We start from the raw sequence: 16,406 nt of genomic DNA, 5'->3' as shown, positions 1-16,406 counted from the left end.
CACAATCAAAGAAATGGCTACCAAGAGGTGGAAGTGGGCCAGCCAAAGCAAAAATGACCTAGTCAAGAGCAAAGGTCATGGAAATGGTTTTGTGGGATGCTCGAGGCATTTGCTTGTTGATTTCTGGAGGGTCAAAGAATAATATCATCTTCTTATGAGAGTGCTTTGAGACGGAAAAACTTTTAGCAGAAAAGTGCCCAGGAAAGCTTTACCAGAGACTCCTTCTCTACTGTGATGATGCTCCTACTCATTCCTCTAATCAAACAAGGGCAATTTTGTATGAGTTTAGATGAAAAATTATTAGATAGTCACCTTACAGTCTTTCTTTGACTCCTTCTGACTTCTTTTTGTTTTCTAATCTTAAAATATCTTTAAAATATCATTAAAGGGCACCCTTTTTTTCAGTTATTAATGTAAAGAAGATTGCATTTTTACAATCTCCAGAAGTTAAATTCCTAGGACTCTCAGTTCTTTAGAGATGGACTAGATGGCTGGCATCATCACTAACAAATGAGTCTTGAATTTGATGAAACTTATTTTGATAAATAAAGTTCATATTTTCTATTTTTATCTTTTACTTCCAGTTCCCCGTGAACTCTCAAACTTTTCAAAGTCCTCTCATGTACATTGAATCTTCTCAAGTAGTAGGATGGGAATGGCAAGTTTTGTAGAGAATCTTTTGTATCCAACATGGCATGCAAGCAAGTAGTTCCTTGGTAGTCTCAAAGCCCTCACATTTCACTGTGATGTGCAGAAAACGCAGGCAGGGGTTCCCTAAAGCCTGAAGAAGGTAAGGAAGTCTCGAGAAAGAGTGGTAGACAAAACAGGGCCTGGCCTTTTGGTGAGAAAGATTTAAGGATATGAATCTAGTAACCGAAAGCTAAGGCAGGACAATCAACATTGGCAATAGGTGCCAGTGCGTGATTGTGAGAACCAGAGGAGGCAAATGACCTATCAGATGAGGCTAGCCAAGGCAAACAGAAACATGCTAACAAAGGTCTCATTCTTCCTGTGACTTTAGGATACTATCTGTCCACCCTTCCCCAACACATATGCATATGCACATGCATGTGCATGCATACACACACACATGCACACACACACACACATGCGTGCTCTTAAATTATCCCTGACAAGCAGCAAAGGAGAAGAGTGAGGGAATCCTGAGTTTGACTAAAAATTGAAAACTGAAACCCAGAATGACTGGGTTACATTACACTGGCAATTTTATACTTTTTATCACTTAAAAGAAATAGGAATTTGAGAGTATATTAGCTCATTGTTGCATTGCAATAAAGAACTACCTGAGTCTGGGTAATTTATAAAGAAAAGAAATTTAATTGGGTCACCATTTCACAGGTTGTACAGGAAGACTGGCAGGGGAGGCCTCAGGAAACTTGCAATCATGGCAGAAGGTGAAGAGGAAGGAGTCACGTCCTGCATGACTGGAGTAGTAGGAGGAGGGTGAAGGGGAAAGGGCTACATACTTTTAAACAACCAGATCTCATAAGAACTCACTGTCACGAGAACAGCAGGGAGGAAGTCTGCCCCAATGATCCAGTCACCTCCCACCAGAGACCTGCTCCAACATTGGGGATTACAATTCAAAATGAGATATGGGAGGGGATACAAATCCAAACCATATCATAAAGCTATGTTAAGTTCCATTAAAATATCCTAACTTTGAACATCTGAATTATTCAAATTGCTTTTTTATCCACCTCTTTGTTGCATGGATTTTATAGTTAAATAGTTTTTTCCAATAGTACTTAATAATATATTTCTAGAATTTGTCTTGAAGTTGCATATTTGAACAATAGTTCCAATATATATAATCAAGAAAAATTTCTTCCTTTATTTCAGAGACATGTTCTTATATAGCATTTTTTAAAAATACAGTTTTTCTATTTCATTTATTGGGATCTCTTTTTCATGGATACTAATTTTCACATATTAAATTACATTTGTCATTCCATTTCCATTAAATTTTCTTTAATAATATCTAAATGTTTTTCTGTGTTGAGATTGCTTGATATCTTTCTTGTATGTGATTAATTTGATTAATTTTATTTTTAAAGAATTATATTTTGTCCTTGCATTGTGATAATTTATTTATAATTATAATGATTATATTTCTCAATGTTTGTTTTTGTACCTCAGTTTTGAAATCTGTTTTAATTAATTCTTGTATTTAATCTATCTCTGAGTTCTTGATTTATTGAACTCATATTCTTATTAAATTATTCTACTACATGATAAACTTATACAGAATCTATATCTATATTTTGGTTAATATTACCAGATTATTTGTTTTGCATTCTATATACCTTTGTGCCCTCTTTTTCTTCTTTGCTATAATAGGAATGTGCAGTTGTCAAGCCAGTTCTTTTCATTTTGCTTATGCATAACACAGTCATGTATATGTAGACTATCTGTTCTGATATTGTATTTAAAATTATCTATTTATTATTACAGTAAATCTTATATTTTATTTGTTTCTTGTCTGTCTTCGCCATGAGAAGGTAAGCTTCAAATTTGGGAATTTCTGTGATTCTGCTTCCCTTTATTCTAAGTAATCAAGCAAACTAAGGAAATAGAATTTTACAGAGAGGAAGGAGTTATTTATAATGGCAAGGCCTAGGAGAGAGCATGACCTGTTTAGGAGACTGCATAAAGATTAGCTATGCAGAGAAGGACAGGAACTTATGCTTAAGGCCATGTGGAACCTGACATGTTCCAAGTATGAAGATTTCATGAATAAGATTTTCCATAGAGAAGATTCCTCTCATAAAAATGTGTAGAATAGACTGGAATAAAGCAGACTACAAGCAGGGAGACCACTTAGGGTGCTTCTGAGATAATCCAAGTTGGAAATAATGAATGGATGGTTTGCCTTCCATGGAAGGTTTTATATCCATAGAAATAAAAATATGAAGACAACTTGCAGAGACATTCAGAAGGTAGAATGAATTATGCATGGTTACTTATTAGATATAGAAAGAGGGTAGAATCAAAGACAATAGCCAGGTTTCTGGTTCGACTGACTTAGTTGATGGTGATACCATCATCAAGCCTGGGACTGCTGAAGAAGAGGAAAGGTGAAAGGAGCCAACCACTGCTGGTCACCCTGCAAGGCTCCTTATAAACATCATGTCACAACAGTCCTATTAGGCTGTAAAGTAAAGGCTATGCTATTAGATGTGAGTGAGAACCAACAGCAGCAGGGAGAGAATACATAAAGCATTGTTGCCTAGAGACTTTCCGGTAGAGATGTTTAGTGGACAGTAGGTGTCTGGAGTTCAGAAGGGATGTCTGGGTTGGGGATTGGGATAGAAGAATGAAAGCCGATTGGGGATTGGGATAGGGAGTGAAAGCAGCGGCTAAAATTGGGAAAGAGTAAGATAATTCTGCAAAACATAACTTGCATCTTCTTTTTTCAGTATTTTTTGCCTGGATTTTCTTTCTCACTCTTTCCATTTGCCAAAGTCTTCAGCCATTTTTAATGCATGGCCCCAGAATAATTCTCTTTACAAAATCTGATGTATTTCAATTCCAGGATTTTCTTCTGCTCATAGTCCTTTATAGCCTTTTAGAAACTATACCTCTCTTAAACCCTTGTCAATCTGTATTTTTAATGGATGTTTATATGTTTCTTTACTTTGTAAGTTCCTGGTTCACAGCCATATGCACTTCACAATGCCTAATATTGAGTTCTTCCCATGAGCAAAATCAATAAATTATTCATTAAACAACCTAAGTATGAGATAAAGAAAACCTTAACAATTTCCTTTTTTAAGGTAATGCTAATGGTATTTTATTTGTATCCCCTGTCCCAACACACAGGGTTCTGAGGCAGAGAAATTAAATAAGTGAAAAGCTAAAAATAGCACAGTGACATCCAGTATGGTCTGTAAATGACAGCTAGGCTCAGGGCACACTGGATAAGCTGCTAAGAGAGTACGGTTACCTTCATGTTTCTCTGATAGCTTGTTGGTGGTGCACCTATGCTCCACTTTTGTTTTCTTAACAAATAAAACACGTTTCTTTGTTTCAATCCGGACACAGTGTTTGGTTTCTTCCTCGGTTAAACCTAGGAGATGAAGTACAAACAAAAACCACTGAGAGTGCACCATTGACAATTCAAAGAGGAACATGATGCTCTGGTCACTTCGGAGTTACAGATACTTTATATTAACCCCTTTCTTCCCCAATTCCCATAAACTTAAGTGGCAGCTCAAATTAGTTTTACCTACAGATTCAATCCTGCATGGGCAGAGAGATGGTCCTGAACTGAAGAATCCTGTGAGTGCCCATCATCTCCTCCTTCAACACTGACCCTCAGAAGCACATACGAGCCGTTGTGGCCCTTCCCATGGGGACAGTGATGTCCTGTCCCTGTTGCCTGCCCCTTGTTGCCACTCATGGAGCTCTAAGCTTTCCCTTTCTATTGGCCACTGCACTATGTAGCCCTGCAAATCAAAAGATTATGACATGCTCTGATCTGTTCTCTAAGACCTACTTTCTGGGCGACTGCTGATTTTGTGATACCTGAGTCCGCTTCAATTGCTTTCCTGTTTGTCACCTAAAATGCAAATCTTCTGGACCATGCTTCTTCCCTGAACACTCATTCTCATACCTCTCTGGGCTTTTTCTGCTTAATTAAGCTGCTCACTCAACCCCTACCTTAAAACCCTTTTTATTGTAATCTCAGAAATTCTGACTTCCTGACCTATGAATTATTTTCAAACTCCTCCTTGGCTGTTCTGTCTCCCCATGTTAATTCAAGCCTGTATTTGATACTGTTTCCACTGTCATCTCCAGCAGAAGTTCAGAAGGCCATATTCTCACCCCATTCATGTCTGGGAGTTGGGAATGATATCTTCCTAGTTTCCCACTGCTGCTTTCATTGGATGACTCCCCATGGTCTTACAACCTGCAAAAACCTGGATGCCCTGAGGCTCAGGCCATCTGGTTTTAACACCTTTAGTCCTCATCATTCTCCTTTACCAAACTCTCTAGCATCACTTGTTGAAGATTTGGGCATCTGAAACACTCCCGCCGCCACAGTCCTGTGATCATTCTCAATGGCCTCAGAATCTGTGTGTTAGTGGAAGAGTGCAGGGAAACAGATCTAGTATTTTTGTAGGCTGAGCTATACTGTCTCGGGTAATTGAGGGAAATCATTTTCTTTTTCTTAATAGCTTCCCAAGGCACCTGACTCACTGCTGGAAACATCAAAACTAAAATCCAGGTCTTTTGATGTTTAGTTAAAATTTGCCTTGCAAAATACAAGCACATGAGAGGTAGAGCTGTTAATATAAGCTCTTAAGTGCCTAAAAGCAAATACTAGTATTTGGGGTTACAGGTCATAATAGGCAGGGATGTGTGTTTTTAGAGCTTGAGGTTCTGATTACGTGTGATACTGAAATGGAAATCTGAAGGCATAGATTGCTGAGAAATGAGGCTGGGTAGATGTGAACTGGGTCTGTCTACCTCATTTTTTTGGTGACAGTTTGAAGATATGCATTGTTAGTTGGGAGTAAAAAATTCTTGGTTTGAAGCCCTCATATTTAGTTTGCATATTCAACTCTAACAAAAAGATAATTGTTTCAGTCTAGTTGAATAAATATAGTTCATTTTTCTTCTGGTAGGATTGTTTTTAAAAGTGGGTTGTCAAATATTTAGGCTGTACTTGGAATGTAATGCATTTATAGTGCATGACTCCTTAATCATTCATTAGGTTCCTATTATTTATAAGTAATAATTAAATTGTATGTGTCCAGTTAATTAACTATAACATAATTAATCAACTATAACATAATGAATTAACTATAAACTTAATTTCATTTTTGAGGGCTATAGATGAAAAATTGAAGATTTGAATGATGAATATTTTTTATGACATTGGTCATGCAGTGATTAAAGTATCAGTGAATTTCTGTGCAACTCTTTTCTTCCCTGCAGTATGTCCACTTTTTTGCTGCCGGACCTCTATCTATATGACCGAACAAGCTACTTGATACTGCAGTACCTCGTATCTTAAACCTGAGTGTTCCTCTGCTGAGGGGTGCAGGAATGAGTATTTCAGTAATATCTTTAGCTACTCTGATGCCCAAAGATAAGATTGTTAGTTGAAAATTTCATATTAATAATTAGTGTGGTGAATAATTTTTAACCTCCAATTCAGTGTAGAAGATGACTTCCCAACAGAAGGAGTTTAAAATTATCCTCTTGCATATTATGATATTTTTATTGTTTGATGTTTTCAGTGTGTTTATGAAACTCTTTTCACCTTGCATACTGAAGCAATGTCAACTTTTATTTAAGGTTTTAACTTGACTATGGGACATTGAACAATAGAGAAATAAATCAATGCATGCAAATAAAAGGCAATTTAATTTTGTTTTCTTTTCTTGAGGGAAAGAAAGTACTATGAAATATTCAAGTCATTTTTCAAAAATTAACAACGGGATATAATTCTTATTCAATAAAGCATAGAAAAAATTAAATCTATACTTTAGTTTCATGTTATGATGAGGTAAAAGGAGAGAGACTAGGAGGAGAGAAAAGAGAAGAGGCCAGAATATACATTTATCTAGAGAGTTGGGAAAGCCAGACAAGCACATGAACTGGAGAATTTCATTTTCTTGAGAAGTCGTTTCTGTCTGGGTGTGCTTCATTTTAACCACAATTAAAATTTTACAGATAAGTTATTACATATAAACTTATTGAACATGAGAATATCAAATACATCTTATTGAGAGCTTGTTTGGAGTTTCTAGCAGGGGAATGCAGCTACTAATATACCCTTGACCTAAGACCAGTCCTCCTCTATTGGGGATGGTCATCCTCTTTGACTGAGCATGCAGCTTTGGAGGGACACACATGAAGTGGTGAGGGAGGAAAGGGACACCCACCTAGCCAGCCAGATCAGCCAAATCAACCCTGGAGATCAATGAAGTGACAGATGTCACAGCCAGATCGTCCTCACATCCAGAATACATCTTACTGAATATATATACACATATATGTGTATATATATGCATATATCGACATATATTCAATACATATACACAGTGTATGTGTGTGTATGTATGTATTGTGTGCTTGCATGTATATATGGATATGCATGGGTATTTATTTATTTTGAATTTCTTATCACATCCCAAACTCTTTTTCTTTCCTTCATTATATGTAACTGTCAATCTCTACCTCTACAGAGAAAGAGATGGAATGTGAGAAGGTTTCTGTAGGAAAGTATAACTCATCACTCTTCATTTTGGTTATGGGGCTTTAACTCTTTAAAGGATAAATAGTTGATTAAAGATTCACCCAGTTCTTAACTGACCTGAACTCTAAGCATTTAGGGGCTCTGCTCTGAATGCATGAGGATTATACTCATCAAGTGGGAAATTATTGTCTGGGCTATAGCAGAAGTGACCAGAATAATTTCATCTGAGGGTGAGACAAAACCAAGTCAAAGACCAGAGATTTCCCCTAACTACTCTTGCTCAGCACTGGAGTTGATACTATTTGTGGTAGCAGAAGACATCAAATTCATCATGCCAGAGTTGCTCCAGTGGAAAGGATAACTGAGAGGAAACATAAAGCATGCAGGCAGTATGGAAAGCCTACAATAACACAGATCTTTTGCATTTAGTTTCAAGTTTCATTGCCCATAGGTGCTCATCTGGCCCACTCCAGCTTAGTTGTTTGTCAAGTTTCTAACTTTACTTTCATCATAGGTTTCATCTTGGCTTTTAGTTAAAACTATTATAAGAAAAAAATGCTATTTAATTTGTTATAAGGTATTGCTCTATGAAATTATATCCTATAAAATGTTATTCATAAATTATGTTTTAGAATTTAGTGCCAGTACAAACTTTGTTTCCCTTGAGATACTGGCATGCATCTTCCTCTTTGGGTAACCACTACTGCATCAGCTTATGATGTTCCCAGATGTTAGGAAATTTAGAGACAAATATGATGCCTAAAATCACAGTGGTTAGGCATACTTATTTTTCTTATATTTTGGTCTTAGCTTTCTATTTTTGTTTTATTTATTTGAATGTGTATGTTTTTTTATCATTCATCATATTTTGGAAATAAAGCAGGATCTAAATAAAGTCAAAGCAGAATAATTAAAATGACAGAGTAAGAGAAAAATGTACTGCATGCTCTCATACCAGTTAAAAAGAGTAAGGACTGAAGAAAGTTACCTGAGTTCTTTAGTTCCTCACTGCTAAACTGATAGAGGAGGTCATACACGCCCCCCAGGGAGCCAGAGGTGAAGTAATGAGTCCCAAAGTCATCGAATATTCGGGTGTACAAAGCAGAGTTGTATTCTAGAGGCAGATGGTTAAGTGCTTTCAAAAAGACATCAGAAAGGTACAGATCTTTAGCTTTCGTTGTGAAGTTTAAGACTTTCATCACTTTATGGATCCTAATAAAACTAGAATCCTAAATGAAAGAAAGAAGTAAAAAGATGATTAAAGGTAATGAAAGTTTGAAGTAGCAAGCATTTAAATGTCATTGATTTATCATTAGCTTCATTCCCACCATAGTATTACAATTCTCACTCTCTATTGCACGTTCTCACATACAAGATTATAAATTTCATTTTACTTTCCAATACCAATGTTCAATGGGCAAAACAGATAAGATTATCTCAATAAAGTAAACTGTGTAATGGGGGCACGTGTTCTCTAAGAAAGAAGAATTCAATGATCAAAAAAGTCATCTTTCCCTCCTAATTGCCAATCATGGCTGCATTTCTACTGTGTTTTTATTTAGAATGCTTGCTAATGTGAATAATTGAAAAAGGATTGTGTGAATTTTGAACTGGAAGTTATGCAACTGAGACGGAGGTTATGCAAGTGAGATTCAAATTACAGCTTTGTCACTCTGGAAAAAATGTTTCGATTCTCTAGACTTCAGTTGTCAAATGATAAGATGAGGGCTTGCACCTGGTAACATTTCAAACCTCCTTTCAACTCCAAAATGCTGATTCTAAATTACTTAGGGGGTGAAATCAAGTAAAATTATTTCTATTCTCTCTCCTCCACCCTTATGCAGAAATACATGAGATTTTTTTTTGTTTACAAACTTATTTATTTATAATTTCTTTTTGTGTCAGTTTAATTTAGAATTAGCTGGTGGATATTATGCTTAAAATCTCATTTCCTCAGATTATCTTTCCACATAGCCACTGAGGTTTATAAGTGTATTTATGTATATTGTTTTAAAAAATTTTATATACTTTATCTGATCTCTCAATTTTAACAAATTGCAGTAATAGTAACAGAGTAAGGGCCATATTTTAGCAAAATAACTGTATTATAATTGTTAATTATTAACCATATTCCTCTCTGCTATACGTATGGCACAAGATGACTGCTGAAGCAAGAGAAAAAAAATAATCACAAGATGGAGAAAGAATCAGCATTAATCTCCCTTCTCTCTTTCCTTGTCCCTCTCCCTCTCTTCCTTCATTCCACCTTCTGGCCCTCTATACATTTATTGCCTAGCTATCTGAGATGCTGTAGATACAGAAGTAAAGAAGGCAGACAAAGTTCGTGCCTTTATGGAACTTACATTTTAGTAAGTGCTCATTAATTCTATTTTTAAGTTTAATACTTGAATTTTGTCATAGAACCATAGTTTCAAAAGTTGGAGAGCCCTTGTGCTTTTAATAAGAAGCACACTCACTCCCTGAGTATCTGAAGTGCCTGTTCTGGAAGGTTCAGCATTTCCAGGTTGCTTTAAAGTCTCAGTCATGGAAAATACAAGTTAAACTTTGGTAACTCAACTTAGCATAATCATTCCATGGTGTTCTACTTGCTGGTCCCTGATACCTGAAACTGGCTATTTTAGATTAAAAAAAAATACATTACTATAGGTTATTAAACCATATATAATCCATTTCAACAATGTGTGAGGTCTTACTTTATTTTAATAATATTGTTGTGGTTTCAGTTTTGTAAAGTATATCAGGAAAGTACTGAACCTTACTGAGTTAACTCGTATTTTGCTTGGAAACAGACTGTTTGCCCAACAAACGTCTAGTTTGATCTGTGATTGCCGAAACAGCTAAAGCATCATGCTCTACTGAAAGGCTTGGATTGATTTTCAATTTTGTGGTATCTTGTTTTCTCTACTTGAAGACTAAGAGAGGCTGCAGTAGAATTTTTTTTCTTCCTTTTTTCTTTTCTTTCTTTCTTTCTTTCTTTCTTTCTTTCTTTCTTTTTTTTTTTTTTTGAGATGGAGTCTAGCTCTGTCACCCAGGCTGGAGTGCAGTGGTGCCATCTTGGCTCATTGCAACCTCCGCCTCCCGGTTTCAAGCGATTCTCCTGCCTCAGCCTCCTGAGTAACTGAGACTACAGGCCCCTGCCACCACATCCGGCTAATTATTGTATTTTTAGTAGATACAGGATTTCACCAGGTTGGTCATGTTGGTCTTGAACTCCTGACCTCAGGTGATCTGCCTACCTCAGCCTCCCAACGTGCTGGGATTACAGGTGTGAGTCATCATGCCCAGCCTCATTTCCTGTTTAGACTGAAATTCCTTAATTCTGTTCAGACCTAATCAAAGGTGACAGTAATGATGTTGGATTGAACTGTATGAGGCTAACAATTTTGCTGTCGCCCAGGCTGGAGTGCAGTGGCGCCATCTCGGCTCACTGCAACCCCGCCTCCCAGGTTCAAGTGATTCTCCTGTCTCAGTCTCCTTAGTAGCTGGGATTACAGGTGCACACTACCTCACCCAGCTAATTTTTTGTATTTTAGTAGAGACGGGGTTTCACCGTGTTGCCCAGGCTGGTCTTGAACTCCTGAGCTCAGGCAATCCACCCACCTTGGCCTCCCAAAGTACTAGGATTACAGGCACGAGCCACGCACCCGGTGAGGCTAACAATTTTGCAAATCAGAAATGGTTGAATAACAGTAGTTTAATATGTTCCAACCTGATAATGTGAATAGCTCTAAATTTTTTTGCTTTGGGACAGACTATTAGAGGATCAAACAATAGTTGTTTATCTACATATAAGGGTTTTACAAATGTTCTCTAGCATGTTTGAAATACATATAAATCACATACGTGAAGCAAGACATAGGACTATAACTATGTCTCATTCAAACATGTCTATCTCACTCATCTTTGACTATGTTTATAAGCAGTTATTTCTAATCCTGCATGCTATATTATGCTGAGCTAGGGAGCTAAAAAAAGGCCATATTGTCATGCCCAATTCCAGATATTCTGAAATCAGTAGATTAAGGGAAAGGCCTAGAGATGTGTATTTTTACTTACAAGAAATTCTGGTAATATCTTGTCTTACAAATACAATTTGTTAAGTTTGGAGGGCACTATAGGACCCATAGCCCATTCTAAACTAAATTTTATATATATAATTTATACATAAAATGAATCTATTTCATTGTCATTTTTACATGTCTATATCACCAGAACTGTGTTCCTTCTGTAATTTGCTAAAATTATGAATAAATAAATAAATGAATAAAGAGTCGAATATCTTGAAGTGTAATGCAATGGATAAGAAAAGTAAACAAAAATAAGACAAATTGATTTCAGCTCCCAACTGTGGCATTTATTTACTGTAAGATCACTGGAAGTCACTCAGTTTCTTAGACTTCAGTTAGTGCCTGCCTCATGGTAGGTATTTGATAAATGTTTATTGAATTAAAAATGCATATATGAACTTCAATTTATTCATCTGCAAAATGATGTTTAAATATCAACTCTGATAATCTCTTAAATTTTCTGAAGATAAATGAAATACTTGGGAAAATTATCCATACAGTGCTGTTAGGTCTTATATTTATATAAGCGCATAAATGGTTGACTAAATAAAAGTAGAAGAGCAATATGATAAAGATAGGAGCAACCATAATATGATTCCATGGTTCCATGATTCAGGGCTCATTCTCTTCATTCTTCTCTTGGGGAAGAGCAAATGCTACTTAGAGTGGTGGTTGTAGTAAGCAATAGACAGTATTTTAAAAGACCTTTGTAAATGTTTAAAAGTTTGCGATAGAAATCTGTCTCCTAAATCATTTAAGCACTGTGAGACATATCTAAGAGATTTAAAATGCAAGTAATAGGAGAAAATTAACAAGGGGAGTTGTATCTTTGTATATTAAAAGGGTTCCTTGAGTCCCTGGCAAGATTAACAGGCAAAGGCCAATACTTGGACATACCTTAAGTTCCAAGTGCAAAAAAATAATTGTAACTTTTTAAGCAGGGAAAAGAAAATGAAAAAATTTGCTCTGAATGTGATTTTTCTTATACAGCAATGGAAATCAGAAGACAGTTGAAAAACATCTACTATCTAGAGAAGAAGATTGTGATACAGTCAGGATATTCTTTATATTTATTGCTCAGGGAAAAGGCAGGCAATGTTAGATACACAAAGATTTAGAAAATATACCTTGCATGTGTCCTATATGAGGAAAATACAGGAAAAAAAGGCAACTGAATGAGAATAGGGATTTCAAGAAAAGGATTATAAGAGGAAAAAAACAGAGATGGGTAAATGTGTGTGTTTACATAAATGTAACAAAATATACATTTTGTTATATTTTATATATGTATTTGTATATGTGTACAAATATATACATCTATACAAATATGTATATAGAATATAACAAAAATATAAAATACAGATTGTCATATTACATGAAAGGTCGAAGTTCTGTTATTTGGAGTTTATAAGAAGCACACCTACAACAGTATGAAAAAAAAGTTAAGATAAAAAACACAACAATAGCAGTCAAATGCATGCAAAACGGAACCATTAATACACATAGTATTTCTTTAACTTTTGAAGTGAGATATAACCAAAAATGGGAAAATTACTTATATCTGTATTAGAAGTCACACTGGTACAATATATAAACTCTCCTCTCCTTATTGTATGATTGCTAGAATTGGTATTAAATTTCAAGAAAGAATAAAAGGTTAGAAACCATTTTTGATACCTTTTTGTGAGAGGCTTGAATGGCTTGTTTGAAGGCAGAATTATGGTTGATATTTTCACTTCTCTTGGAGGAATAAAAAATTGGTACCCTGAAAGAGCTCCCCCCCTGACTTGAAAAGGAGCCTTGTTGATTTTCATTGTGTCCAAGAGAAGTTAAATCCTTGTAGAAATCTGTTTTCAAATCATCTTCTGCAGTTTCTACCTGGAGAAAAATCCATGTAAAATAAAAAGTAATTTAGGAAATACTGGAGCTACTTGTGGATATCTAATGACATGATTTATTTATTTATGCACTCAGCCAATATTTATTGAGGACACATTTTGCTAGAGAACAAAGAATAGTGTTAGTTCCTGCACTGAGGAGTTAATAGTTTAGTTAGAGAGAGGGATAATCACAAACACTTAACATGGTAAGTATTGTGTGGCCAGTGGAATCCCATAGGAAATAGAAGACCCTGAGGGGCAATATCAGGAAACCATCCCTCAAGGAAATGCCACCTAAGCTGAGACTTAACAGGGTGATAAGCAGTGAGGGTTATTTTTATTATGCCTGTGATTTTGATGCAGTGTGCAATCTAACTAAGATTCCTTTCAGTCCTGACAACTGGGCTTGTTCTTTATAACCAAGTCCCATCTTGTTTTATACTTATTCAAGAGATGAGTCTGACTTTAGGATCACAGTTTCTGAGGTTGGGCTTCCATTGTCTGCTCCCTAAGTCCCCAGTGATGCTCAACTCTTGACTGACCTTCGTGTTAGTCATAACGCTGTTTACAACTACCCTAGTCTCTTTCCGGGCACATAAAAAGCATGCATTTCCCTACTCTCTTTGGCCAATGAAATGTAAACATAAATGATATCTGTCACTTTAAGAGTTGATGGGCAATATGTCACGTTCCCTTTTTTTTTTTTTTTTTGCAATTCATCATGGAAGGATGTGTCAAAGCAGAATCCCTTAAGTCCCTTGCTTTCTAAAGGACTATTATGAGTAGAAAGTACGGTATGAGTGAAACTGTTTTAAGACACTGACATCTTAGTATTGATATTGCAGTGTAACCTAACTTACCCTGATTGATAAAATGCTGGGTCTGGTGTCTGTATTCCCTCATCTATCCTGTAGTTTTTCTAAGGTCTTCTAACTCCCTGCCCAGTTGCCTTCTCTTCCCTTCATGAGCCTCTTTAATCTTTGTGTACCAGCGAGCCCGTTATTTCATCTATCTTCATAAGTTACAACACTACAAAAGAAGGGAAGTGAGATGCCTGCTATTTCTCCTCCTCTATTGTTTTCAATAAGGTATAGCTTAGGTTTGCACAGCTGCCTGCTAAGGCATGCCTAAAGAATGAAGTTATACAGAGATCAGTTAAAAGAAAACCAATAGCTCGTGACCTTGATTCTAGTCATTCCCAAATTTTTGTTTGAAGAAATACCACTATGACCTTCTTCAGCCATATCACTATGACTTCAGCCATACCACTATGGCATAGAGTTAAAGATTAGCTCAGGTAGCTTCATAAGGTTGGACAAATCTTAGAGCTACATTGATAAGGAAATGAGTTTAATCTGCTGTAAAAGAATTTTCAGGCTGTATTTCCTCATGTAACTTGTTATCCAGGCTTGTGTTATCAAACTTTGTGGGTTAACCCATTGATCTGTTAGTAAATGTTTAACAGCTAGCTCTCTGGGAAGGGGAAGAAAGCCCTGATTTACTATAACATTTGCTTTTTCCATTGTGTATATATTCCTACCACGGCTGATTTCAAGCTACCTATGTGATGTCCTGAACTCATACTTGGGAAGAGATGCACAGTAGCAAATTACAAAGTATTTTCAAAATACAGATCCAATAGATGTAAATAACCTCTAGAGCATGGATAATGGTAAAATGTAGCAAAATAATTGAAAAGTGATCAGTTTTGAGTAATTATAATCTTTGTTTTTAATACGTTTACCTGTGAGATAATATATTTGATACTTAATAATGACTGTGTTTTGACCAACAAATATACGAAAAAATGCTTATCATCAATAATCATCAGAGAAATGCAAATCAAAGCCACAATGAGATACCATCTCACACCAGTCAGGATGACTAGTATTAAAAAGTCAAAACAACAACAGATGTTGGCCAGGCTGTGGAGAAAAGGAATGCTAATACACTGTTGGTGGGAATGTAAATTAGTTCAGCCACTGTGAAAAGCAGTTTGGATATTTCCCAAAGAACTTAAAACAGAACCACCGTTTGACCCAGCAATCTCATTCCTGGGTACATATCCAAAAGAAAACAAATTGTTCTACCAAAAAGTCACATGCACTTGCATGTTTATTACAGTACTATTCGCAATAGCAAAGACATAGAATTAACCTAGGTGCCAATCAGCAGTGGATTGGATAAAGATAATGTGGCACATATGTGCCATGGAATACTAGCAGCCATAAAAAAGAACAAGATCATGTCCTTTGCAGCAACATGAATACAGCTGGAGACCATTATCCTAAGCAAATTAACACAGGAACAGAAAAACAAATACTACAGGTTTTCACTTATAAGTGAGAGCTAAACATCGGGTACTCATGGACATAAAGATGGCAACAACAGACACTGGGGTCTACTAGAAGGGGAAGGGAGGGAGAGGGGCAAGAGTTGAAAACCTGTTGGGTCCTCTGCTCAGTACCTGGGTAAAGGTATCATTTGTACCCCCAACCTCAGCATCACACAATAAACCCAGGTGACAAACTTGCACATGTATTCCCTGAATCTAAAATGAAAGTTGAAAAAGAAAAAAAAAAGTCTATGTTTCACAATTGGATTCCAAAATTCCTGAAAATTTAACAGTTGACTCGTGAACTCAAAGAGCTGGCTCCAGCACATCCTTGTCTACCTTCATGGGGGATACATTTTAACTGATAGTTTATGAAGGTGCTCAGACTTTTAACCTACTGCGAGGAGTTTTAATGTCTTTCTTGATATACTATAAATGTCTCATCTAACATAGGCCGCCCTCGACTGTAAGAGCCAGAAGCCAGGAGTTCTTATTTTTCTGTGCCATTTATTTGCTGTATAACTCTGAGAAAGTTGTTTAACTTCAATAAGCCTAAATTTTCTTTTTTTTTTCTTTTTCTTTTCTTTTCTTTTCTTTTTTTTTTTTGAGACAGAGTCTCATTCTTTCACCCAGGCTGCAGTGCAGTGGCACAATCTCGGCTCACTGCAGCCTCCACCTCCCGGGTTCAAGCAATTCTCATGCCTCAGCCTCCTGAGTAGCTGGGACTACAGGTATGCACCACCACTCCCAGCTAAGTTTTGTATTTTTAGTAGAGATGGGGTTTCACCATGTTGCCCAGAGTGGTCTTGAACTCCTGACTTCAAGTGATCCGCCCCACCTTGGCCTCCCAAAGTGCTGGGATTACAGGTGTG

General features: G+C 36.4%; 1 protein-coding gene across 3 annotated transcripts in view; it reads right to left on the bottom strand.

Annotated features, from left to right (window-relative positions):
• Positions 1–16,406, bottom strand: part of LOC105487447 (complement C6) — a 75,998-nt gene that overhangs the window by 25,875 nt on the left and 33,717 nt on the right. For all 3 annotated transcript variants that reach the window (XM_011750895.2, XM_011750896.3, XM_011750897.3), the window contains exons 7-9: positions 12,997–13,197; positions 8,220–8,460; positions 3,968–4,090 (exon numbers count right to left, since the gene is read on the bottom strand). In XM_011750895.2, coding sequence (XP_011749197.2) covers positions 3,968–4,090; positions 8,220–8,460; positions 12,997–13,197 — 565 coding nt within the window. The remainder of the gene's footprint in view (positions 1–3,967; positions 4,091–8,219; positions 8,461–12,996; positions 13,198–16,406) is intronic.

The sequence above is a fragment of the Macaca nemestrina genome, chromosome 6, assembly GCF_043159975.1.
Source record: "Macaca nemestrina isolate mMacNem1 chromosome 6, mMacNem.hap1, whole genome shotgun sequence".
In the NCBI taxonomy this organism is placed as follows: domain Eukaryota; kingdom Metazoa; phylum Chordata; class Mammalia; order Primates; family Cercopithecidae; genus Macaca; species Macaca nemestrina.
This window is presented reverse-complemented; position numbering and strand designations above follow the sequence as displayed.